At 37.1% G+C, this 25,099-nt stretch overlaps 3 protein-coding genes and 2 non-coding genes across 11 annotated transcripts in view; all 5 read right to left on the minus strand.

Annotated features, from left to right (window-relative positions):
• LOC128862060 (serine/arginine repetitive matrix protein 2) overlaps window positions 1-11,087 on the minus strand; it is a 32,992-nt gene extending 21,905 nt beyond the window's left edge. For 3 of the 7 annotated variants that reach the window (XM_054100463.1, XM_054100465.1, XM_054100466.1), the window contains exons 1-4: window positions 10,467-11,085; window positions 9,717-9,818; window positions 6,151-6,519; window positions 2,756-2,818 (exon numbers count right to left, since the gene is read on the minus strand). In XM_054100463.1, coding sequence (XP_053956438.1) covers window positions 2,756-2,818; window positions 6,151-6,519; window positions 9,717-9,818; window positions 10,467-10,708 — 776 coding nt within the window. In that variant the 5' untranslated portion in view covers window positions 10,709-11,085. Of the gene's footprint in view, window positions 1-1,702; window positions 2,363-2,755; window positions 2,819-6,150; window positions 6,520-9,716; window positions 9,819-10,466 lie in introns of all 7 variants that reach the window. The other 4 variants (XR_008454419.1, XM_054100464.1, XR_008454418.1 and 1 more) reach the window with 4 other exon arrangements.
• Window positions 11,088-18,051: 6,964 nt separating this feature from the next.
• Window positions 18,052-18,142, minus strand: LOC128862603 (small nucleolar RNA Me28S-Am2634). Its single transcript, XR_008454504.1, has one exon. It is a non-coding gene; the product is annotated as a small nucleolar RNA Me28S-Am2634 (small nucleolar RNA).
• Window positions 18,143-18,265: 123 nt separating this feature from the next.
• Window positions 18,266-18,359, minus strand: LOC128862602 (small nucleolar RNA Me28S-Am2634). Its single transcript, XR_008454503.1, has one exon. It is a non-coding gene; the product is annotated as a small nucleolar RNA Me28S-Am2634 (small nucleolar RNA).
• A 434-nt stretch (window positions 18,360-18,793) lies between these two features.
• Window positions 18,794-20,298, minus strand: LOC128861294 (60S ribosomal protein L23a). Its single transcript, XM_054099328.1, has 4 exons — window positions 20,197-20,298; window positions 19,424-19,806; window positions 19,233-19,360; window positions 18,794-19,165 (listed from the first exon to the last, which is right to left on the minus strand). The coding sequence occupies exons 1-4, from the start codon at window positions 20,225-20,227 to the stop codon at window positions 18,904-18,906; spliced, it is 804 nt and encodes a 267-aa protein (XP_053955303.1). The 5' UTR covers window positions 20,228-20,298; the 3' UTR covers window positions 18,794-18,903.
• A 3,093-nt stretch (window positions 20,299-23,391) lies between these two features.
• Window positions 23,392-24,837, minus strand: LOC128861469 (ras-related protein Rab-34). Its single transcript, XM_054099612.1, has 5 exons — window positions 24,298-24,837; window positions 24,139-24,240; window positions 23,975-24,039; window positions 23,547-23,906; window positions 23,392-23,481 (listed from the first exon to the last, which is right to left on the minus strand). The coding sequence occupies exons 1-5, from the start codon at window positions 24,519-24,521 to the stop codon at window positions 23,411-23,413; spliced, it is 822 nt and encodes a 273-aa protein (XP_053955587.1). The 5' UTR covers window positions 24,522-24,837; the 3' UTR covers window positions 23,392-23,410.
• Between the last annotated feature and the right edge of the window lie 262 nt (window positions 24,838-25,099).

The following is a 25,099-nucleotide window of genomic DNA, read 5'->3' on the forward strand; positions in this document are numbered from 1 at the left end:
CCACAAATAGGAGGAGGAGATCGGCCAAACACCCAAAAAGGGTGTACGCGCCAATTATATATATATATATTTCTTTGAGGACCTGAGAAATTTGCAGAATGTTTCACTGAAGGAATTAGTTACCTACCTAAAAAGATCCACGTGGTTTAAGCAACTCAGTTAGGGGATGGAAATCAAATGCAGGTATCACAACTGGACTTAGGACCATTGAGAATCTTGTCTTAGATAAGCAACTTGGCTAACCTAACCTAACTTAGTTTATTCTTTAATAAAAGTCATACACATCTTTGGGCTATGAAACTGCGTGGCTGAAATTGAAAAGTCGAGCCAAGAAGCACCGAGAGATTCGGTAACTCCTAAAATACTCAGACTATTTGAAACTTTGAAAGGTGAAAAGGTAAATAGTCAAGGAGAAAATATGAGAAGAAGTAAGAAAGAAAAAATAGAGAATAGAATAGAGGATCAGAGGTAGTTTGATCTGTGAGAATTTTCCAGATAAATGGTAAATGATGGTAAATTTGAAAATATCCTCCATGGATTCTGTCCTGTGATAATATCGACCATCAAGCGAACGTCTTTTCTTCCAAGTTTTAGAAGAAAGTCCGACTGTCAGCAAGGCAGAATTTTAAACAAAGTTTGGAATGATACGATTGGTTTTTGTTAGAGAATCAAGTGTATTTTATGGAAAATTTTAGTTAAATTTAAATTAAAAAAATTAAGGCAGGTGTTTCTTTAAAAGCGTGTAAAACGAAAACAGAAAAAAAATTTGGAAATTTTTTTTTTTTTATTTTGTGTTTTCAGTCAAAAAAAATTTGGAAAATAATTTTTTTTTTATTTTCATTCAAAAAAAATTTGTTTTTTTTTCAGTCAAAAAACATTTTTCTTTATTTTTGTTTTCAGTATTTTATTTTTTGATCTATTGTTAAAAAGCAATTTTTTTTTTGGCCATACGAGGTTCATTCAAAAATTTGTCAGCCTGCAAAAAATGGGCTTCACATGGACAATGGACACAGATATAGCCGGTTCTACTGAACCGATTTTGATGAAATAAAATTTAAATGACGTAGAATTGATGTCGTTATCGTGTGAACTACGGTCATTCGGGGAAAAAAAAATTTGATATTTTTTTCAGACCTTTAAAGTAAAAAAAAAAAATTTTTCATCTTTGAATGTCCACCGTTTTGTAATTTTTTTGCATAGAGTTCACGCGATAACGGCAATATTGAACAAGAAACTTTTTGTCTTTTTGATGTCAAACACCTGTGAGCCCCAGAATCCGTGTCGACATATATTTTGACGGACCTCGTATGGCCAAAAAAAAATTTTATTTTTTAGCAATGGAACAAAAAATAAAATACTGAAAACAAAAACAAAAATTAAAAATCTTTTTTCGTTTCCGTTTTATACGTTTTTAAAAAAACACCCAACAAACATTATTTCAAATGAGGCGAGGGCCTTAAAGGCCAAAATTTATAATCACGAAGGTGTGCAGGCTTGTTTTTGTCGGCGGGTGTATGCTTTACATAAATCAATGCATGAACTCTAAAACAAATGACATAGGATTTGGTAGCATGGCCATTGGAAAAAACTTAAAAAAAAAATTTAAAATATTTCAAATGATTAGTATAACTGTTTCTTTTAATTTACTAACTATTCAAGTACAAAAGAAAAAATAAAAGAACCAACATCTTATTTTACTTACCCAAATTTACATTTTGCCGTAGTGATTGAAAATTAAATTTATGTTAATTGGGAACGAAATATTACATTTTGTGCAAATTGTATATTTATCACAAACGTTGCGAACGAACGTAATGTTTGCCATTTTCGATTTATTTTTTTTTTATTTAAATGTGAATTGGCAAAACGCAAACAAATGTTTAAATATAGTGAATATGCAAATGCATTACGAGTACTATTATGTAGGAATTAGTTGGTTTTGTGTAAACCTTTTCGATGCTGCTGATGATTTTGTGTTAAAATGATTAAATGGCGATGCTCGGTGTTAGTATTTTTTGGTATTGTCAGTGTTGGTCAGGACAATTAAAATCAATAGAAACAGTACACATGTGTTTATGAATCATATAAATGTTCAAACATAACTGCACAACTAGACAAAGAAGGTATTAATGAGCACAAGACAAAAAATTAGTATATTTCACGATTTTTTTAATATTCGTCAAGAAGTTTTTGAGCTTTTTGTTTTGTTATAAAATGTTTGTGTTACTGTTTGCTTTCCTTATAATTGTTTTTCTACACTTTTATATTAGATTTTTTTTTGTTTTACTGAAAAGTTCATTGTTATTAGGGTTAGTTTTAGTTGTCTTTCATTTTCTTTTTTCTTTCTTTTTTGTTATAATTCCTTTAAAATGTGAATGTTTACCATTAAAAATGTATTTCATTATAAAATGCATAAAGAAAGGAGAGATAAAAAATGTTGAGCAATTGAGAGGAAGAAGAAGATTTGTTTTTAACAATTTTTGTCAAAGAAAATTAAGTTACTTATAATATAAGAAAAAAGTTTTTATAAACAATCTGTATATGAAAAATGAAAAACAATTAATCTTAAAATAAAAAAATCATATTATAACATTTAAAAAGAACTACATACTTGTAACTCAATAAAAATCAACATAACAGCAAATACGCAGAAAAAAAATGCTGAGTACAACCGAATACTATCATTAATGACACTTGGTGCCTCATCAAAATAAATGTATGTAGTATATTTTTAGGATGCCGAAAGCAAGCTCACCTTTCTTTTTTATGTTTCTTGGACTTTTTCTTCTTATCCCTTTTACGCTCAGGACTGGCGGAACTGCAAATAAAAGTAAGTAAAATTTAAGAAGAAAGTACGAAATAACAAAAACCTACAGATAAATGTAAGAAATGTAAAATGTGGTAATGTAGCAAAGGGAATTGTAACGAGGTAGTGATAGACCATGGCATTCGCACTCCCATGGCAGCCGGTTCTACGTTACCGCAATGATTCGGATTTTACCCAACCAAGGGATGCCGCCCAGTAAACTAGCGCTGCCTAGTGCACCGTACCTTACCTTACCATGGAATTCAAATGCGTGAAATTCAAAATCAGCATAGCCAATATCTCTAAAATGCAGCGGTGATGGGCAGAAGTCTTAACCCTTTGCGCTCGAGTGGCGACTCTCACTCGCCACGATGTTTCATGCAGCAACTCGAACGGCGAGTGAGAGGCGACAGTGTTTGTTTAGACTAGATTTCTTTATATCCAGTTCATAGAAGCTCACTATTGGTTTATGAATAAAGATATTAGGCTAATGTAAAGGAAATTTCGTGAATTTTGGTATAAAACGAAAAACAATTTTTACCCCTATTTTCCAAAAACTCTTTGTAAAAGAATTTTTCATAATAAAAACTAAAATTTAGAATATAAAGTAAGTGAAATAATATATATAAATTCATCACAAAATAACAACATTCAAGTTAAAAACTTTATTAATTCTATTAGTAATCCAGTTGAAGAATTATTCTTTTAGCATGAATATAAAAAGATATAATTTTATAAGTTTTAGTTTTCTGTTTCTGTATGGGATAGTTCTCTATATTGCAGTCCAATTTCCTTCTATTGTATTTGTGTAAACACCTGTAGCTCTATTTTTGAACTCTCTTGAATAGTTTACGGTAAAATGTAAATATCCAACTTGATCAAGGCCAAAATATGTCTTCCATATATCGGTTTAAAATATAACGTTTTCGTATGTTAATCTGTATATAAATTCATGGCATGCGCAAAATCGTCTCGAGTTGCTGCTCCACCCGAACGAAAAAGTCGTCGAACGCAAAGGGTTAATAGTATCTAATGAGTATCACGGACTATTTGCTTATAAATCTTCTAAACGGAACGTTTACCTATAAGGCAGTGGATCACATCAGCTCAAACTGGTCAATCGAATTATTTAATACTTTGACTTAATACTCAAACGATCGATGTCATTAATTGCGTTTTTTAATTGTCGATTTCAACCAACTGTCGACATACAGTGCCGCACTAAAGTATATAGAATCAAAGCGTAAAGTAATAATGTATTTACATACATAAAAAAGGATAATCGCTGCGGAGATCGCAGAAATGATGGATCGAAGCCGTTTCCCCATTCGCACCATTGTTAACCGTTTCAAAGGGCAAACAAATTTCACAAGTTCGCAGCGAGAGCGATCGCAAATTGTGCGAGAAGTGAAAAATGATTCAAAAATTACATAAACCCAGATCGCGGCGGAGCTAAAACAAGATTTTGACAAAGAAGTCCATGCGAAAACAGTTAGACGAGTACTGCATGAGGCTGGGTACAAAGCATGTGTGGCTAGGCGCATGCCCTTCATATCTGCAACCAACCAAAAGAAAAGGGTGGCACATGCAAAACAATTTGAAAACCAGCCTCTTGGCTACTGGGATAATGTAATATTATTTTCAGATGAAAGCAAATTTATGTTAGTATTTTGCCTTCAGACAGCCGCATAACTGTGTGGCGAAAACGTAACACAGCTAACGCTGCAAAAAAAATCTAGCGCCAAGTATTTATTGAAAGTCTCATGGACAAATCTGTTTATTTAAACATATTGAAAGAAAAATCTCAAAAAAAGTGCAGATCAGTCTGCCAAGCTCCTTCACCTTTCATCATGACAATAACCCTAACCAAACGGCGCATGGTGTAAAGATGTGGCTTGCTTATCACACGGCACATGTTTTGCCGCACCGCCCCACAGCCTCCGGACCGCTGCTTTAGAGGCTTCAAAAAATCGGTGTTTTCATGGATTTTTTTGGGAAGGAAGGAAATATTCGATTGAAACGAAACTTTCAGGTTTTATTGTTATATATTTCAACTGTCTTCTCAAATTTTTTCATTCAAATATATGTCATATTATGCCTAGTACAAGCATTTTGCCGAGGCGTCTCGAGTGTGCATGTGTCGTGCGGCGGGAAAGATGCAGGTCGCAATTTTCATCTGAAACCAAAAACCCAAAAAGTTTTTTATTTTGGCATAAATAGCTTCTAGTTAAACCAAGAAAATTAAACAAAAAGTGAGAAATTCAACATTTTTTCGCTAATTCAAAAAAAAAAAAAACATTTTTTTGGAAAAACAAATTCACTTTAGATTGTTTAAAAAGTGGGTTAATCATAACTTTCTTAAGGTTTTTTAGGTTTAACTAGAAGAGAATTTAATTCCGAATACAATCAATGTTATCTCGTTTCAATAGGACGTTTAACTTTTTCCCTACCTTTCCCGCCAACTAGGAAAAATCGTAAAAATAAAAAATCGAGAAATCGCACTTCGAGCGATCCGGCCGCTCTTATACCTGCTCGACGCTTGCTCACAATTTCTTCTGTAACTCCGAAAATATTTTCAATTTGCTTCTGAAATTTTGAGGATACATTCTTGGATAGTTTGGGAAGACATTTATGCAAAAAAAAGAAAAAAAAAATCGATTTTTTTAAACCTCTAAAGCAGGCTCCCCCCCTTAACTAAAATATATGAGTACGCGTAACTTATGTCGAATAAACAGTTTTTGTTATTGTTGATTTGAACAGCTTGATTTTTACTTCATTGTCGTTATTGTGCCTATACTTATGTCCGTCACTGTACATTCTGCGACAAAACGATAGCAACATCAACACGATAGCACATCAGTTTTGACAATTTTTCTTCGTTTTATTTTTGAAAGTTTATTATTTTTGTATAAAAACATTTCTTATTGTTTAACAAAAACCATATAAATCCAAGTATAAAATTTTTAACACAAATTAGAAAAATTCCCCAAACTTTTGTTTTTAATTAGAGTTAATAGAAACAATTTTAGTATGTCCTTTTATGGTTTATTAATTTTTAGTATAGTAAAGTGCAAAGTAGCTAAAAATGCCGGTGATTTTTCATAATTTTTTTCTTTGAAGGTGTTGCACATTTTTGTCCATTAAAAAAAAAATATCATTTGACGCGGGCTGTATATATGCACGCCGTTCGCCTAACATTGGCCAGCGCATTAAATAGTTGTGTTAACTTGGCGTTAACTTGCATATCGTGCACGTTCGAAAAGGTGATTCCTTTTTTAGCATTTGATGTTTTATGCCCATAGTAGGTTTCCCCCACCCACTATGCACAATTTATTGATACTCACCTCTCACGTGTACGTTTCTTCTTTTTCTTCTTCTCCGATTTAGAAACATGCTGCTCATAAGCTTCATTATCACTGTCGTCTTTGTTGCCGCCACTGACAGCATTGTCTTTTTCCCGCGAAGGGCTACGCACTAATGCATAACGTCGTTTATCGCCATGCTCTTTTTCCTTATCTCTGCTCGATGCTGCGCTTTCGCGTTGCGAGTCTAGTTCCTTTTGAAGCGCCAGACTTTTAGCTATATCTTCCTTCGCTTTACGATCCGAATCAAAACTGGAGCCTTCAACAAAATATTCAGAAATATTAAAAGCTTCACGCAGTTTTGCGTTCTTTTCTTGTTGCGCTTCAGCAATTTGATGTGTCTCTCTAACACTGGAAGAAAAATACGATAAAATGATTTTTTTTCTTGCAATTTTTTTGCTTACTTTTTTTGACTAAAATTATTATATACAATATATATATATTTTTTTAATATTTCAGAATAATAATAACTACAAATGTACGTATGCATGTGTGAGTGTGTCTACCTAACGACATGCCTCAGCTGCTGTTGGCACAGACGAGTCGTATGCTGAAAGTGCTCGCCTAGAAGCGAATCTAACAGTGGTACTTGTGGCGCAGAGACGGAAGTAATGCCTGAATGTTGCACTAAATTCGATACAGATGGTATTGAAGTAGCAACATTCGCATTATTACGTTGAGCATTTAATAATTTTCTCAACAATTCTTCTACAAGCAAAGCTGATTCGACTGCCACGGATTGTTGATGCTTTTGCTGCAGTTCCATGCTATTTTGTTTGTTATGAAAAGTGCTGCTTTCGTAATTGTTGCTTTTTTGACGTTTATGTTTGGTATGAAGAGTGGTGGTTGTGGTGGTGGCGGCGGCGGTGGCGGTGGCATTACATGCGCAGTTGCAATATGAATGCAAAGAGGTCGATGATGAGCAATCCGGAGCGAGCAATTTCGAGAGCATTTTCGGTTGTTGTTGCTGACGTTTTGGGAATTTCAGTAGTTGTTTATGCCATGTTTTCGTAATTTTCTTCTGCTTTTGTGCTCTATTCCTATGCAACGGAGTAAGTGGTTTAAATTTTCTTGCTACGGCAACATAGTTGAGTTCATTCTCCGTTACCGCTTTGACCACTTCACGATTATCATGTTGAAAGTAACGTCGCTCTTTGTTGACAGTGCGACGACGTGATGTTGTGTTCATGCAAGTGTTGGCGTTGGTAGTGGTGGTGGTGCTGGAAACTGTGGGTACAGAGAGTGTACTGCTGGATTCTCTAGATGGAGCGGAAGTGGGAGGGGTCTTAGCAGGTACAGTGGCAGAGCGCCGTTTTCGACGCTTTCGTCGTTTTTTCGGTTTCGGCATTTTGAAAATATTATCGGAAGTGACATCGTTATCGACCGATGCGGCGTATATGGTTGAAGAAAGCATTGTATGCATTGTTTTTGTCTTTTGGTATATTAATCTATAATAGCGTATAAAAATTGTTCAAACAGCTTTTATAAATATTTTAGAGTTTACATTTTTATTTTTGTTTTTTTTTGTTTTGTTTTTTAATTTCATTTCATTTGAAACTAATTATTTCATTAGAAAACAGCAAGTGGACAATTTCCAATCGTGTTTTTAGGAAGACATTCGATTATTTTTACTCGTTGATAAATTTAGTTTAAAACTATTCGCACTTAATTTTTCAATAATAACATTTTTATTGAATTTATGGAGGACATTGGATTCATAGTAAAAATATTATTACCTTATTATTATTTTCAATATATATTAAAAATGGAACGCATTCAATAATTTAATTTTAATAAAAAATTCCTTAAACACACAAATGTATGTATATTATACATATATAAGCAACGCGCACGCAGGAAGACATTAGATTACCCTTAATTATTATTTTTTTAAATATACATTTTATATGAAAATATATTCATAGTTTTCCCCAAGCACTTTATAAATATTGTAAAATCTTTTGTTTAATGCAATACTATGGAAGACATTTTATTGATTCATTCACTTAATGATAAATTATTTCTAAAAGTCGCATTTTGAGCTATCCGACTTCAACAACAGTCACTCAAAAGAAATTCAAAATGGCAAACGATTTCTTAGCTTTTTCTTATTTACATGCTTATATGGAATTTGTTTTGAATTTGTATTAGTTATTTTGATTTATACACATTGTACGCTACTTTTTTATGATATTATAATTTTTTCCTTCTTAAACTTTCATTAATATTCACAGACTACATTTATTGTGGTAGTCAACTTTCGGCTCTAATAGTTGCTCTATGACTAATTAACTTAAATACTAAACACGTAAATGGAAGACTCTGTGATGAGTGAAGTTCAACGCATTTTGTTATTGTTCTTTCATTACTTTTCTAGTTTTCAATTTCCAAATACCTTCCACTTCCTTCCAACTCGCGTTAATCCTCTAATCCACTTAGTTAAAGAAGAACCACAACCATATTCCACTTCACGGCCCCAATAAATCCGCTGCAAAAGATAGATTGCTAGCATTTGCAACGAGTTGTTGGCCCGGCTAAGCAGGTACAAGCATATTAATCTTCTTAATAGGGCTTGCTCCCAGATTTGTTGTAATGAATATTTTTGATTTTTTTTTCTCATCCATTTGTGTTTTGCCACCGCCGCCACTTAGCATATATTGAAGAAAATCAAAACTTTACGGCGATGTCGAAACTAAAACTCACTGCTATTTTCGCATATGTATCTCAATGCTTTGATTATTGATTTTTCTCAAATTTTGTCAAATTGCTCTCCGCACACAGTTTTAGAATTAATATTTTGTGCATGATGCACAACAGTTGAGTTAATATTATTTCTTATTAAATTTTAAAGCAATCCCACAAATCAATTTTTTTTTATTAATTTGTATACTGATTTATGTAACGTTAATTAAATATGCACAGCGTTTAGGTTGTGTAACCCTTGGAAGACTTGATTTTACTAAACACGTTTGCAATCTGTGCCGAGTGCAAGTGTTTTGGACTTATACATTGCAACTACCACCATGGTGGGTGGTTGGGTGGTGAGTATATAGGGCGCGAAATTGAGAGCAGCGCATGTACCAGCTCATTTATCAAAACAGAGCAGCAATTCGAAGCGTTGCTGGGGTTGGAATAAATATTGCAATATCAAAATTATATAATATTTCCTTAAAGCATTATCTGCTTGGTATGCAAGCAAGTGTTTGCATTTGAATTTGAAATAAAAGCTTTGCCGTTGCTTGCGAAAGGTGATTAGAAACCTATATGCAACTGTTGCTTTTTGGTAGAAAATATAAACTTAAAAACTACAAAATAATTAGTTGCTTTGTATACATACATACGTATATATATACTCGTATGAATAAGCGCATAAAAATGATAGCTTCATACATTTTGGAATGGTCGCATGAGTTTTTCTACATTCCTTTTCAAGAAACCTCGAAAATTATGTAACTTTGGTAACCACTTCACTCATATGTTTGTATTCCACAACAAAGGAGCAAGTGAGTTAATATGATATATTCTATTTATACACTATTTTCACTTACGCTATTCTTCCAAATTCATCCTTAGGCAAATCACTTTTTCCTAGTCCCATTAATTTCTGGCGATATGAGTCAACCTTTGTTTTTATTTCCTCTGGAGTTCGTCTGAAAATGTCGTACAAGTAAATTTCAAATGTTTAAAAATGCCATTAAATAAATTGAACTCACCAAACTTAAAAAAATTTAACTAATAAAAGTTACAAGTAGAAATTTGTGAAAGATCGATAAAGCTCAAGTTGTTAATTTTTTAATTTCATTTAACATCGTTACGGAGCTATTGCTAGCTATACGGTTTTGCTACTTTTTATTTGTACTTAATAAAAATGTCGCTTCTACTCACACAATGCTTTAATTTTTGTAGCAATTTTGTAATTTATTTTCACTAAATGTTAAATTATTGTTTTTAAGGGCTTCCTTGCGCAATGCGAATGGAGTGAACAAGCCAGCTATTTTCACCTTGTTCGCTCAGCAAACACGACAATTATGTAGGAAGCAGGCGTAAAACAATCATTAGTGTTCTCTCGACACCCCTATTCGGTCAAGTATGAAGAAATTTTGAATGGTAAAAGAAAAGTCAAAACACGACTGTGAGTTAACATATAAACAATACAATAACAATTCACAGGACTATTTTTGGTGAAAATAACGCTTTTTTTATTGAGCAGGTGACGAGTTTTTTTTTTAAATATTTGTTGTTAAATATGTTAATTAAATGTAGTACTCATATTTTTTTTATTATTAGGCAAAACTTACCCTTGTTTTTCCAATATCTCCTCAAATTCAATGCATTTCACTTCAATTTTACGTTTACGATCATGATCTAATATTTCCTTATTTGGCGGACGATTGAGGGTAGCATCGAGTTTCTTTATATCCTCCTCAGAACGATAATTGGAATTATCCTTTTTTCCGGGTCGCACAAATGCCCAATTACGTTGTACATGGCCATTAGTGCCGGAGCCGCGTGGCGTTGTTAAACCAATGCCGTTGTACATATCGTCTTTTTGATAAACAAGTGATCAATATCTTTGTATGTGACACCGTCGTCACAAATTAATTTCAACTTTACTTTTGCTCCCGAAATAATTACAACCTACCCTGTGCCCTATACATATATAAATTTGCGGACAGGCGGTATGATACGCTGGAACAAATCGATGAAATTAAGGAATCATTTTTTGGTAAGATTTACCATATTAGGTCTTTTGTACACGATTAGTTAACTCAATATTCATATGTTACTGATCGATTTTCTAGGCTGGTGATTTTATTTTGTAATTTTCAGAAAATATTTTCGCAAATTTGGCGATAATCACGTACAAAAGTTTTTCTGTTTGACATTCGGGTATATGTAGCCGCCATGACTTAAAAAAGGTGCGGCCAAGTTACATGAAATTGCGTTAGGAAACTAATGTAATGTAATTAAATTCTTAAAAAAATTACCCAACATTTTTAGTATATATTTAATATATGTCATATATATTATTATATATTTATTAAAGAAATACAATAATTATATTATTTCCAGTTACAAGGATATTCAATTGACCGCAAACTTTAGCTGTTAAAATATAAGGTTTTTAATTTTTCGGAAAGCAAATATTTGACACCTTTAATAAAATGTTGCACACACAAAAAACGTTACATACTATTTAAATAGGTGTAATAGGCGGAGCATGACGAAATTTTTACTTTTTTAGTTATTTATATATACATATATATAATTGGCGCGTACACCCGTTTTGGGTGTTGGGCCGAGCTCCTCCTCCTATTTGTGGTGTGCGTCTTGATGTTGTTCCACAAATGGAGGGACCTACAGTTTCAAGCCGACTCCGAACGGCAGATATTTTTATGAGGCTTTTTCATGGCAGAAATACACTCGGAGGTTTGCCATTGCCTGCCGAGGGGCGACCGCTATTAGAAAAATGTTTTTCTTAATTTTTGGCGATTCACCTAGATTTGAACCTACGTTCTCTCTGTGAATTCCGAATGGTAGTCACGCACCAACCCTTTCGGTTACGGCGGCCGATTACTTAGATTAATTGTAAGCAATTTTTCACTAAAGCACCAATTTCGAACTTCGAGGGTCCTTATCTTGGTTCCTTGGTTAACTTCGAAAATCGGAGAAACATATTTTAGCAGAGAAGAAAAAAAAAACTCTATGAAGGAAACACAATAGATCTTTCACGTCGCAGAGAGGATTTCTCTCATAATAATAATAATCTTAAGCACAATGCAATTGTTGCGGCAGGCTAATCCCCTACCCTGTCAGAAATCAAAATAGATTAACAAAATCAACGCAAGACTGAGTCGTGTCGAGACCCTATGCTCCCAAAAGGAGTGAACAAGACAAAAAAAAGTGGTGCAAATTCGGTTGCGATATAGAAGTAGTAAGTTGCAATAAAATAAAATGTATATTAGAACTAGTAAAAATTCAGTTAAGGAAGCGATGCAGCATATTAATGAAGCTATTTACTTGTACCAAATCTAATACAGGCAAGTTATTAAAGAAAAAGAGTGTGCTCGTCGTACTCAATAATTACGGCAATATTGTGACCCTGCTACTTTTTTGATGGCCTGTTGCTGATTAGCAGCCGAACTTAATTGTACGCTAAAACTATTAAATAACCAATATTAAACTTCAAAGTAATATTTATTATACAAAAAAGCTTATATAATCTTATTCTTCCATTTCAACTCCACAGTGAAAACTTTTATGATGCGATTAACTAATGACTGTAAAAAACGTTAAGACCACATTTCTGTTTTTGCGAAAAAAATTGCTTCCGTTTCTTTTGACGATTTGCTTAGGTTTAAATGTTTGTACTCAAATGATGTCTCATTATTTCAATCTATTCCAATTCCTACTCCTACTATTTTTACCTTACTTTCCTTTTTTAATACCTTCCCCAAGTTCAATTTCTTTACCGTTAACTGTGATTTTAATTTTGATTTTATTGTTAATCCTTTTATCGACGATTTAATCATGTAAACTATTGTTAAAGCCAATCATTGTAAAAATAACCCTTGGTTGTATGTTTGACTTTAATAATAAATAAAATAAATAAATAAATAATGAGGAGCATTAAATTGTCCTACTGCCCCTAGAAGACAAACGACTAATGCTTTGTTGTAGGATGAATTATTGAATAAATTCAAAATCATTTACCTTATGGTATATCATTGTATTTGTTTATTCGCTTAAAACTTTTGAATTCTGCATTATATACAGGTAAAATTAAAAATTATTCTATGTTCATAAAATATAAAGAAAAATCACAAATTAAATTCATTCACTTCATAAAATATTAAACTTAAAATTACTTAACATATTCACCTACTTTTGATTGCATTTTCATTAGCTGTCGTTTTTAATTCTAAATCTATGTTTTGTATTTGAGGTCCAGCCTCTTTTGCTTTATTTCCATCCTTTCTTTGTGTCATTTTTTTCTAACTTTTCTTCCTTTTCCTTTCTTATTTTGTTTCCAATAATTTTAGTTCCTGCTTTTGTAGCTCGTACATTTTTCTAGTTATCTAGCCATTTTTGCAATTTTTTTTTTAGCTTTATAGCTTTTGGAATGATTAAATTGATTATATACATAAGATTAAAGTGTACTTACGTCTTTTCTATTCTCTGGCGACTCGCATCTCACAATTCGAGACTGCTAAATTCGCCTATGTTGTTGTTTTAACAGCATAGGTAGCCCTGTCTGTGTAAGTATATCATCGGTCGTCTTCGTCTAGCTCATCTAAGGGTAGGCCCAGGAAACATGCTGTTTCGACAGGTTGTGTCCAGAGGGAGAGGGGGGTTAGATGAGTCGGTTTGAGGGGGGCATGTGAAAAGGTGGTTAGTGTCGTGCGGGGTGCCTTCACATGCCGGACATAAGTTAGGTATGTCGGGGTCAATTCTGGATAAGTAGGAGTTTATCCTGCTAACGGTCTCCCTGTGAATGTCGTTTATTGACTGTCTAAATACTGTCCGGTCCAGTAGGTTTCGGTCAGTTTTGTCCTGGATTTCGTCAGCGTAGTCTAGTAGGTGTCTCCTGACGTGCCTGGAAGGCGGCTCAGGCTCAAGCAGGAGTCTGCAGGGGTGAAACCTGCGGTAACATCCCAGCAGGAACTGCTTGCCGAGCAGTTTGTTGTGCTCCGCTACTGGGAGCATTTGTGCCTCGTTGTGAAGATGTTGGATGGGTGACATCAGGAGGCACCCGGTCGCTGTCCGAATGGCGGTATTTTGACATGTCTGTAGCTTTGTCCACTGCGAATCACTAGTTCCAGGCGACCAGACAGACGCAGCATAGTTTAGAACCGGCCGGCCAATTGCCTTAAATGTCGAAAGCAACAGTTCTTTGTCTTTGCCCCAAGTGCTGTCGGCCAGCGATTTGAGGATCTTGTTGCGATTTTGGACTTTTGTGGCAATTGCGGTTGTATGCGCAGAGAAGGAGAGCAAGCTGTCAAAGGTTACACCCAAAATTTTGGGGTTATTTACAGTCGGAATTGGTGTGTCGTCGACTTTTACCTTAAGGGATACTTGACCTCCTTTGTCCAGGTGGTGAAAAGGGTCGCCGTGGACTTGGTGGGGGAGAGTTGGAGAATCCTCGCAGTGAAAAAGCGAGAAAGGTCGGTGAGGTAATTGTTCACTTTGGAACACAAGCCATCGATGTCATTGCCCGACGCCATTATCGTGCAGTCGTCAGCCTATGAGATCAGGGAAACTCTCGCTGGTGGTTGGGGAGCTTCGAGATGTAGAAGTTAAAAAGCAAGGGAGAAAGGACACCACCCTGCGGTACGCCTTGCTTAATCTTCCTCTGCTTTGATATTTGATCTCGAAAAATCACTGACGAGTGCTGACCGCTCAGGTAGTTCGCGGACCACCTCTTCAGCCCTGGCGGGAGTGTCGACTGATAAATATCATCTAGTAGCGTGGAATGGCTGACTGTATCGAAAGCCTTCTTTAGGTCCAACGCTACTAGGACAGTCCTCTCGCAGGGGCGGTTTTGGTTAAGCCCGCGATTTATTTGGGCGTTTATGGCGGTGAGTGCAGTGGTGGTGCTGTGCACACGTCGGAATCCGATAAGACCCCCCTTGGTTGGCGGGTTTCCCAGGTTTCAGTAGTGGGACCACTCTCCCTGCTTTTCACTTGTCAGGGATGATGAGAGTTGCCAGGGACAAATTGAATACCCTTGTGAGGAATCCTACTCCCAGGGGTCCCAGATGCTTCACCATCAGCGCGTTTAATCCGTCAGGGCCAATGGCTTTCGATGATTTCGACTTGTTGATGGCCCCCTGAACCTCATCACCGGAGAAAGTAAGTGGCGCACTGTCGTTCGTCAGTTTGTGCAGCTTTCTGGTAACACGACGTTTGGTTCTGTCGCCCGGAGGATACAGTATGAAAAGCCGGCTAAAATAGCTCGCGCATCTCTTCGGGTCCGACGAAGTACAACCGTTGAAGGTGATAGCCACCTTGTCGTTGTGCTTCGTCGGGTTCGACAGAGACCTAACGGTGGACCAGAGCTTACTCACCCCAGAGGTGAGGTTACAGGTCTTCAGGTGCTCAACCCATTTAGTCCGCTTATGTTGATTTACCAGTTGCCGGATCTCCAAATTGAGATCCCTTATGCGGGGATCCCCGGGATCGGCCTGGCGTGGGTGGTCACGCTCGTTTGCTAAACTGGCTGCTTCGGCTGGGAAATGAGGACGAATGTCCTTATAACTTCCAGCTGGAATGAAGCGAGCCGCAGCAGCTGTGAGCACCTTGCGGAATGCGCGTTCGCCCACGCGCACATCAGTGGGGATGGGAAGAGCGGCGAAGGTGTCCTCGGTGAATTCCGTGAAGCCGGCCCAATTAGCTTTTTTAAAGTTAAAATAGGACCAGTGATTCGCGGAAACGAAGTCGGCAGGTCTCTCAATCGAGACGATAATGGGCAAGTGGTCTGATGCAAGCGATAGCATAGGTCGCCACGTTATTCTATTTATCAAACCCGCGCTAGCTATTGTTAGGTCAGGCGAGCTGCTGCAATTGCCCACTACCCTGGTGGGGGCGTCGTCGTTCACAGTGCTGAATGTCGAGTCGTCTATCTGCTCTGCCAATTGCTGTCCCCTACGATCATTTGGTAGGCTTGAATGACAAAGATCGTGATGCGCATTGAAGTCACCTACAACCAATCGGTTTTCACCTCTGATGAGCGCACCTATATCAGGGTGATATCGTGCCGGGCAGCAGGTGACAGGGGGTATATATGTTAAATATTTCGAGCTCGGAATCGCCTGACCGGACAGCTATGCCTTGACATTCTAAGGTGCTGTCCCTGCGGTCGATTCCTTCATCGATGAGACGATACTGCACTGTGTGGTGGACTATAAACGCTAGGTCACCACCATTATCTCTCTCGCGATCGTGTCTGTGCACGTTATAGCCATCCCTGGTGATCAGAGATGACCTAGCGTGCAACTTTGTTTCTTGGACCGCAGCTATTTTAATACTGTGCCGGCTCATAAAGTCAACTATCTCGTCGACCTTACTCGTAAGTCCGTTGCAGCTTGCAGCTTCTCGGTGAGGTCTGTGCAATTCGGAGGGTAAGGGACGCGTGGGGTTGTCTACGTTGGACCTGCTGCGCAATCCACTGTGGTTGTTGCGGCCCGATGGTGGTGGGCGGCCGCGTCTCCGGGGGCGGTAGTGGGTGCAAAGCTCTGCAGCAGGGGGCAACGTAGGCAGTTGTCCACTCACGGGTGGTGCGCAGGCCGGAACATCTCCGAAAATGGCACCAGCTATTGCAGGAATTGCATTGGACTGATACCAGATTCCGAGGTATTACGGTCTGACACACGGAACAGACTGTACGGGGGACCAGGAGCTGCTGGAGCAGGAAGGGAGGGGAGGGGTTGAAGGGGAGTTGTGTTGCTCCGATAGGCTTCTCACCGTGGAGGTGTGGGTTGTGGTGGCGGTTGGTAGTGCCGGCCTATCAGGGGGTGTAGGCATCAGACGCCTGGAGACGCCGTGGAGGCATCAGACGCCTGCTGGCGGGAGCAACACGTGGCCACATACCGTGTGGACCACTCCCTGTGCGACTTAAGACCTGAACAGGTCTTAAGGTGGCTCCACCCGTTGCACTTATTACACCTAACCGAGATGGAGTTCGGGTGAAGCCGTTTGTGGCAAACGCAGCAGTAGAATACTTCTGGCCCAGGGTTGGATTCGACTCCAGCCCTGAGGAGAAGCATTTGGTGCAGGATTGCTGCGAGAGTTTGCTCCTGTGACGTAAGGGGTGGGGTGATATGCAGTTCACTAGACAGGGCTAGTAAACTGGGGCGGCAGCCCTTGGTCGGGAAAAACCCGAGTCATTCCGGTAACGTAGAACCGGCTGCCATTCGCTTCGCAATTGCCAATACTAACCAACCAAGGCTATTATTATGGTTCGAACACACACAAAGATTCGAATGAGTTACTGATATCTGATGAAATTTGTGATGTGCCTGAAGTTGATCAACTAAGATGTGTTAAATTTACCTAAACCACATAACGGATAACCACACCAACCGTTAGTATACTGATACTCCAATTAAATTAAGATCACGACTTTTAAAATGCTAAGTATGACCTGACAATCGTATGGCTACGAACAAACCGGAACGACCACGATTTATATTCGTTCGAGGACTGTCACCTCAGCAGCATTCCCCGTATGTACATATGTGGAATCTTTATGCTGCGACAACAACAACCAAAATTTGTATGTAATTGCATGAATACACCGATCAAAAAGAGAATTTTGATACGTTTCCACGGCAGTCGATTCCACGTTACCGAAACGACCCGGATTTATATCCGGCCAAGGATTGGCACTCCAGCAGCATTCCACGTATGTAAGTATGGAAAATGTTTATGCTGCTACAACAACAACAACAACAGCAGCAGAGTTTGATATGGTGCACTACCGCGGCGGCAGCCATTGGCCGGAAAAAACATAGAACCGACTGCCATGGGAATGAACCACCCACTCATCCAACAACCCTCTCCCTCTGGACCCAACCTATCGAAACAGCAAGTTCCTGGTTCTACCGTTAGATGAGCCAGACGAAGACGACCGGTGATTTACATTACACTGGTAGGCTTTTGTATTGCTGCTACAACAACAAATTTTGATACGTATGCCACGATTAATTTATTCAATTTTGTTTATAAATTACAATAAGAAATACACATATGTATAAGCAGATTCAAGTTTCAGCACTAGGCTTCATGTCGCTAACTGGGATGCATGTAATGTAGGGATAAGCACCTGTAATAAAGTAAAAAAAACTTATTACCATAGGTTTCAACTCAAAACAGGTTGATGATATTAGTCAGATCAGTTAGTTGATGCTTTCATTACACTTTAAAAGGTATTCAATGAGATTCCTACACAAAATATCATCACCAAAAATGTATATTGTACTCAATTTTCATGTTTAATTACCTGTAAGTATTACAAGCTTCCTTCTGCCAACGAAAACCTGCAATGAAATGATATTGGGCATGAATTATAAAATATAAATGAGAGCATTTTGGAAACGTTTAAATGGTCAGTGAGGTAAAGTTGTTTTCATAATAACGCATTACGAAATTCAGTGAGATTCCTACTAATATATCATCAGCAGTATATGAAAAAGTTCTACTATAAGCGCTCCTTACCTTTCTTTGATCAGCGTTTCTTTCGATTACGGTATATTGGAAAATCTGTAACAAAGCAGAAGTGTGTGTATAAGTAAAATGTCTGCATGTGAATATTTAATCCAGTTATGGACATAAATATGCATCAGATAGTTAAGTGTTTTCATGATAACATTGTTATTCAATGAGATTCCTACTAAATTATCATCATAGAAATGCGTAAATTGATAAATGTATATTCTTATATATTTACCTTTAGACAGCTAACAACATCCGATATGCTCTAATTATAACAGTACCGATTCAAAAGCAAAATCTGAAAGTAAAAGAAAAAATACCTTCCCTCCAACTAAATAACAGTAGTCGAACTATCTTCAATCTCCGTCTGTCATGTTATTTTTGTGGCAAGTTAAATGTGTGGAAAAAAATATATTTTTTTGTTTTTTTTTTATTCTAGATAATATTAACTTATATCCATTTTTTACGTCATTTTGCTTTCTTGAAAATTTCTATATATAAAAGAAACGTATAACGCGACGTTTATATGATGCCAATCTTGTTGGCAATATCCAGTGCATCGTAATCACGCGCAAGACGTACGTAGGCCTTCTTTTGACCATCGGGTCTCACCAAGATATTGACCTTGGCTACCTTGATGTCATACAGCTTACGTACAGCAGCACGTACGTGATTCTTGTTAGCACGCAGGTGAGTTAAGAACACTAAAGTGTTATTATCTTCGATTTTCTTCATGGCGGCTTCAGTAGTCAATGGATATTTGATGATATTGTAAGCATCCATGCTGTGCAAAGGAAGAAAATTTAAAATAACAACCATTTTCGGAGCATTTAAACAATTGATAAACATACCGATTTCTGGTTGGCACCGACTTTCTTGGGTATTTAGGCCGGCGTGGCAACACCAAAGTCTTTGGACGACGGAAGTGCACGCTGGTGCGGATTTTGCGAGTGCGAGTACCAAAAGCGCCCTTGACAATCTGGAAATATCCAATAACGTGTATTACATATATTTGGCAATATAACAAAAAAAACTTGTCTACCTTGGTTTGAACTTTCTTTGCCTTCAAGAGGGCAACAGCCTTAGCCTTCGCTGTTCCCTTCTGCACTTTAGCTCCGGGTTTGGCGGCGATTTTCTTGCCCTTAGCGGCAGCGCGAGCTTTCGCAGACAATTTAGCCAACAGGGATTGTGGCTTTTTGCCAGCGGCAGCCTTAGTTTTGGCATCCTTTGCGCTTGGCTTTGCCTTGGTTGCGGCTTTTTTGGCCGGAACTGGTTTTTTAGCAACTGGCTTTTTCACACCACCAGCTGGAGCGGCACTTTTCTTGGCGGGGGCAGCCTTCTTCGCTGCTGCAGGTTTAGCAGCTGAAGCAGAGCTAGTTGAAGCGGCCGATGGCTTCTTCTCGGGCTTCTTGTCGCCCGGTTTGGCTGCGAAAACAAGTATAATTAATTATAAAAATGTCACAATATAACACGTCAAAAAATGAGGTTAGGCATCTAATAAACAAAACCTGATGGGCTATTTGAAAATTATTAGTAATAATTCCCAACAATTCACATTTTCACGATTTTCTTTTTGTCCAATTTTATCAAAATGCGTACATTATTTGTCTATTTTGGGCGACTTCGATGCACTATAGTTTTTGTATTGCAACTCCGACCGCGTGGCCAACAAATATTTTTTTTTATTTTTATGTTCACACAACTTTGCTAGTAAATCTACTTAAATACACTCATATTTGATGCTCATTTAATTAAGGCATATTTTTATTCACATTTGGTAACAAAAATTGCACTAAAATGTTAAAAATTCCTTACCGGATTTCTCGGCTGGCTTTTTGGTTGCCATTACTACGAAAAAAAGGAATGGAAAGGAAATTCTTCCGTCGTTGTCAAAACGGCGGAAGTTCACATTTTCGAATATCGAGTTCGAAATCAACTTATGTCACACATTAGGAAGCGTTGAAAAAGTTCGAAGTACATATCTGAATGCAACACTGCATTTGCTAATCGAAAATTAATACGCCCGAAAATAAATAGCGAAATATTCATTGAAAGAGTACTAAAATATTTTCTAGTTTTGAAATTTAATAATAGATTTATTGGAAACGGTTTTTTTTTATTATATAGCTACCTTATTTCAAAGCGTATTGAAATAAAAACAAAGTTTGGCACAAACGGCAGATACTTTAAAAACTATACAATAATATTCATAAAAAAAACAAACAGTTAAACAAAAATTACATTTTGCTTTTCTGGTTATTTGTAAGTAAATAAAAGCTACCTTCATTACAGCCTTCTGGCGTTCTGTTGACAAAGATCTTTGCATTAGGTCCTAATAGTCAAGCCAGAATTATAGGGCCGGCAGAATGAGTCCGTTAAGACAACAAGTGCTACTTGCATGACGTACAAAATCCAGAGGGATGCGACAATGAAAGGTCATTGTTCGGGCCAAATAAAAACATTCTTCTTCTTACTATTTGTTTGACAGGCAGCCCAGGTGTGAGTTTGACAGGTACCTAAGTGTGTAATAGGGTGAGTGCTAACTCATTTTGCTGGAGCGTGTTGGCGGGGTTGCTATGCTAAATTACAATTTTCTCTATTTGTACGATATTTTTATACATGCCGTGAGACTCGGAATTACTTTGAGTGCTTTTTGCGTCAGCTGTATGGAGGATGAGGTGGAAGCATCTCAGCACCTGTTCCTTAGCTGCACCGCTCTCGCGGGACTAAGACTCAAGCATCTTGGTTCGCACTTCTTTTCTGCGCCTGCTGATATAGCAGGTCTAGATATAAAAAATTTGATGAACTTCATCAGCAGCATAAAACGGCTAACGCAACCGCAAATTTCCCACCGTTTATATTCCACAAATACTCAACCCTCCCCACCCCTCTCTTTTTCATATTATCGTTTTTTTTCTTCACTTCTTTTTCCCCTCTTGCAATGGTATCACAAAGGATGAACCAAACTTCTTTCGTCCAAAAGGGCCCACTCTCTGGGCAACCATTGCTACCTAACCTAACCTAACGATATTTTTTAGACTTTTTGATACGATTTCCTATAAAATTAAAAAATTTTTCATGCAACCATGTAACAGCATTTTGGGATCAAGTGATTTAAGCTTTGGGCATTTTTGACGACCAGCTTTGAGTGTTTTTATTTACGGATCTGTACAATGGTTCTGACCACAGATGTCTATGTCATTTGTGCAGACGTCAACGAAGCAACAGGAGTGAAGGTTGTGTTGATTTTTTATCGTATATCCCCAACACAAATTTCAGTTTTGTTGTAAACAAACCGCTTGATCGCGATTACGTCATCCAATCAGCTGATTCTTTCAAATTCACTGAGATCCGGTTAACGGTTTGATCTTCGCCACACCTCCCAAATATTCCTCTATGAGCCATAACACTTGGTGTTTTTATTCATTTATTACCTTCAATGCTGTTTTTATGTTGTTTCTTCCGGCAACGCCGTTTTTTGTTTAAATAACCAAAATTGGTTTAATTTTATAAACTTTGAAATCAAGTCACGATGAGGTTTTCACTTTCCCTTGTTTTCCTCTTATAACTCTTTTTTTGTCAAGTCGTGGGATACAAATATATCAAATTTTCTCAATTTTTTATACGAGTATATACAACAACAATGCTTTGTACATTTTAATTGTCAAAGCAAAGTATTGACAAAGAATGAATTCGCCTTGTTCATTCTGTAAATCAGCTGATTTGCTTTTTTTATTTAGCTATGTCCATGTGGCTGTCAGCACAGAATAAAACAAGGCGAATTAATTTTTTGTTTTCTACTTCGCCAATACCTTGCCGTTACAATCAAACGCACAACACCTTGTTGTTGATCTAGTGCCATCACCTTTAATAAATACGCCTTGGCTGACAGCCACAGCCACGGCGGAAAAAAACCAATCAGTGGATTTACCGATACCACCCAAGACGAATTGAGTACCTAAGGTGGCTCCATTAAAAAGCAGCTACTTTATTTTTCGCGATTTTGACAAGCCTGACGTCAGCTCCCTTCGAAATACACAGCAAATAAACAAAAGTAGGAGAAGTTGCATGTCTGTGAAAATTCAGTGAATTTGTGAGATTTAAACTAAACAAACTAATGCAAACGAAGTGCCGCGTGTTAAATTGTTAAAGCACAAATAAGTATAAAGCCTCCAAATGCAGTTGTTTACGTTTTTCTGCGGAAGAAGCCGGGGCTAGTAAGTGTGTGTGTGTGCGTATAATTTCTTGTGTTTGGCTGTTTCCATCGCTTACCTGCCTGCTCTTCTTCACAAACAAGTAATTCCCCTTGCTTTTGTTTGTTTATTGGTGGACTCTTACGACACGGCTAATTCGGAAGGCGCAATCTTCTTCTCTATCATTCTTGGATACCACCTTTAACAGATTCGCCTTGATTAAAACATTCATAGTTACTATGTCAAATGCAACCCTGTGACAATTTATAATTCAGGAACAGGAAATGACTCTTTCGAGTAAAGAATTAGAAGAGTAAATACTGAAAAATTCATGAATTTAGTAAAATAAAAGTAGTGAAATTCGGTTACGAGAAATTTATTGTGGCGATAAGTGAATCGTACGAAATTAGTAAATATCAACGTACAAACAAAGAGCTCAATTTTGTTATAGAAAAAGTGAAACTTCTCACTGTGCAAACAGTTGCACATCGACAGGCACAGCCGTTGGTTGATTGGACTTCTAATTTAAATTTGGGATATGACACCATTAATTCGATACCGTTAACAACGCCGTGTTGAGATTGAAGGAAATTAAGTTATTAGAAATTTTTGCATTAAACAAATCCAGGGAATGTGACAATGAGTTATATCTGCATTTAAATGGTTGTGGGTGGTGAGTAGTTATTACAACTTCCGCTTCCTTTAATAAAAAATTTTACCTATATTTATGTGCATATGTATCTTTGTGTTTACAAACATACTTAAGTAGTTCGTTAAATTTTTTTGGTTTTATTTCGAAATCATAAACAAAAGTATAAACTATAATTATTCGAAAATCATGAGCAAAGGCATAAACTTCTTTCTTTAGTCGTAGTTCCTTTGTTACCTAAATAGGTTTTGCGAAAATCTGAAATGGGTAAATGTGACTACTGAAAAAATATGACCATAAATATTTGTATTTCTGTAACTAACCGCATTGTTTTGATTTTCGTTGTAATCGTACTGCAACGGATTTCTCCAAAAAATGACGCTCTATAATGGCATCTTTGCATGCGGTCTCAAAGGAAAGTGCGGCTACACGTTGGAAGAAATCGACAATCTTGTAACCAGTTCGAGCAGAAACTGACCAATATTCAGCTTTTATGCCTTCTGCAATATCTGCTGCCAAACGTTCAACTCGCACAAATTCTTCTTTGCTCAGTAGATCAGATTTGGTGCCAACTAAGAAAGTAAGCGGCATTTGTATTGTATTAACGGCCAATGCGCTTTTGAGCCATTTTGCTGTTGACTTCAGTGTTTCCGGCTTGGACATATCAAATACAACTATAATAACTGTAATTAAGTGGTTATGAATGACACGAATTTTACTAAATCATCAGTTATGTGCGACTAATATATACCATTTGCATGTCTATAATAAGCTTGCGCAATGCATTTAAAGCGTTCTTGGCCCGCGGTATCCCACCTGGATATAAAAAAAAATTAATTATTAAAAATATTTGTAATTTAATTCAACTTTTTACAATTTCCTACTTGCAAAATTTAATTAAAATTTACCACTTACATTTCAAGCGTGAAATTTTGGCCCAACACATTGAAATTCTCAATTTCAAAATCAACACCAATAGTCGCTTTATATTTTTCGGCAAATTTATCAAAGCAAAATCTGCACGAAAAAATACACTTAATAAACTTTGCGCATACAAATGCACCAACAGCTCACCTATTCACCAGCGTTGTCTTGCCCACCGCCACATCGCCAATGAGTATGACTTTGCGTGGGCGTAATTTTAATTTCGGCTGCCATTGCGCTTCGAAACGTACCGCTTTAGAGAAATCCTTCACCTCGGCATAGGGCGAAACGGCGTCATTATAGGACGCTGGAAATGCGCGCACCAACTGTCTTTCAGGCATCAAAAGCGGCAACACAAAATGCGTATGTGTCATTATATTTAATTTAGTGCTCAAATGCAACTGCCAACATACGAATTTATGAATTATCAGCTACATACGAGTACATTAATCATTTGCACCGCTAAATCGTGCCTATTTCGGAGAGATGCTGAATCTTCGCAATAGCGAGTAATTCTCATAAACCGTAAGCAGACCGCAAATAAGGTAATTTTTTGAACTTGAGCGATATGGAATGCCAAACCGCAGCGCTAGTCGAGAAGTAAACAAATCACATATGCATAAGTATATTTGAGATATAATTGAGATGAAATCCAGCGAGTTGTTGAGTAATTCTATGTTAATTGTGCACAAAAATACGTTCTTGGTACGACTGCGAGTATTTGCAACAATAGTGAAATGTTTTGGAGTAAAGGTGGTTGAGTAGTGCGCAAAGCTCTGTGTTTGACTTTGATAGTGAGTGCCGAGAAATCAGCATTTAAAGTAAATTTATGTAAATTAAACGAAATGTTGGTCAAAGAGTTCGCAGTTTGTGCTTGTATAATATCATACGTACCTTCGCTTGGTGTGTGATAAAGCCTAACTTACATGTGATAAGACTTACATACCTACAT

This window comes from Anastrepha ludens, chromosome 4, assembly GCF_028408465.1.
Source record: "Anastrepha ludens isolate Willacy chromosome 4, idAnaLude1.1, whole genome shotgun sequence".
Classification (NCBI taxonomy): domain Eukaryota; kingdom Metazoa; phylum Arthropoda; class Insecta; order Diptera; family Tephritidae; genus Anastrepha; species Anastrepha ludens.

What these genes read in the sequence shown, in the direction of transcription:
- LOC128861294 (XM_054099328.1), bottom strand. Translation starts at nt 20,227, where the DNA reads ATGGCAACCAAAAAGCCAGCCGAGAAATCCG. An exon ending in CAAAGAAAGTTCAAACCAAG is followed by an intron (nt 19,361 to 19,423) that starts GTAGACAAGTTT and finishes GGATATTTCCAG; the next exon opens with ATTGTCAAGGGCGCTTTTGG. An exon ending in TCGGTGCCAACCAGAAATCG is followed by an intron (nt 19,166 to 19,232) that starts GTATGTTTATCA and finishes TCCTTTGCACAG; the next exon opens with CATGGATGCTTACAATATCA.
- LOC128861469 (XM_054099612.1), bottom strand. Translation starts at nt 24,521, where the DNA reads ATGACACATACGCATTTTGTGTTGCCGCTTTTGATGCCTGAAAGACAG. An exon ending in CAAAATTTCACGCTTGAAAT is followed by an intron (nt 24,040 to 24,138) that starts GTAAGTGGTAAA and finishes TTTTATATCCAG; the next exon opens with GTGGGATACCGCGGGCCAAG. An exon ending in TTATTATAGACATGCAAATG is followed by an intron (nt 23,907 to 23,974) that starts GTATATATTAGT and finishes ACTTAATTACAG; the next exon opens with TTATTATAGTTGTATTTGAT.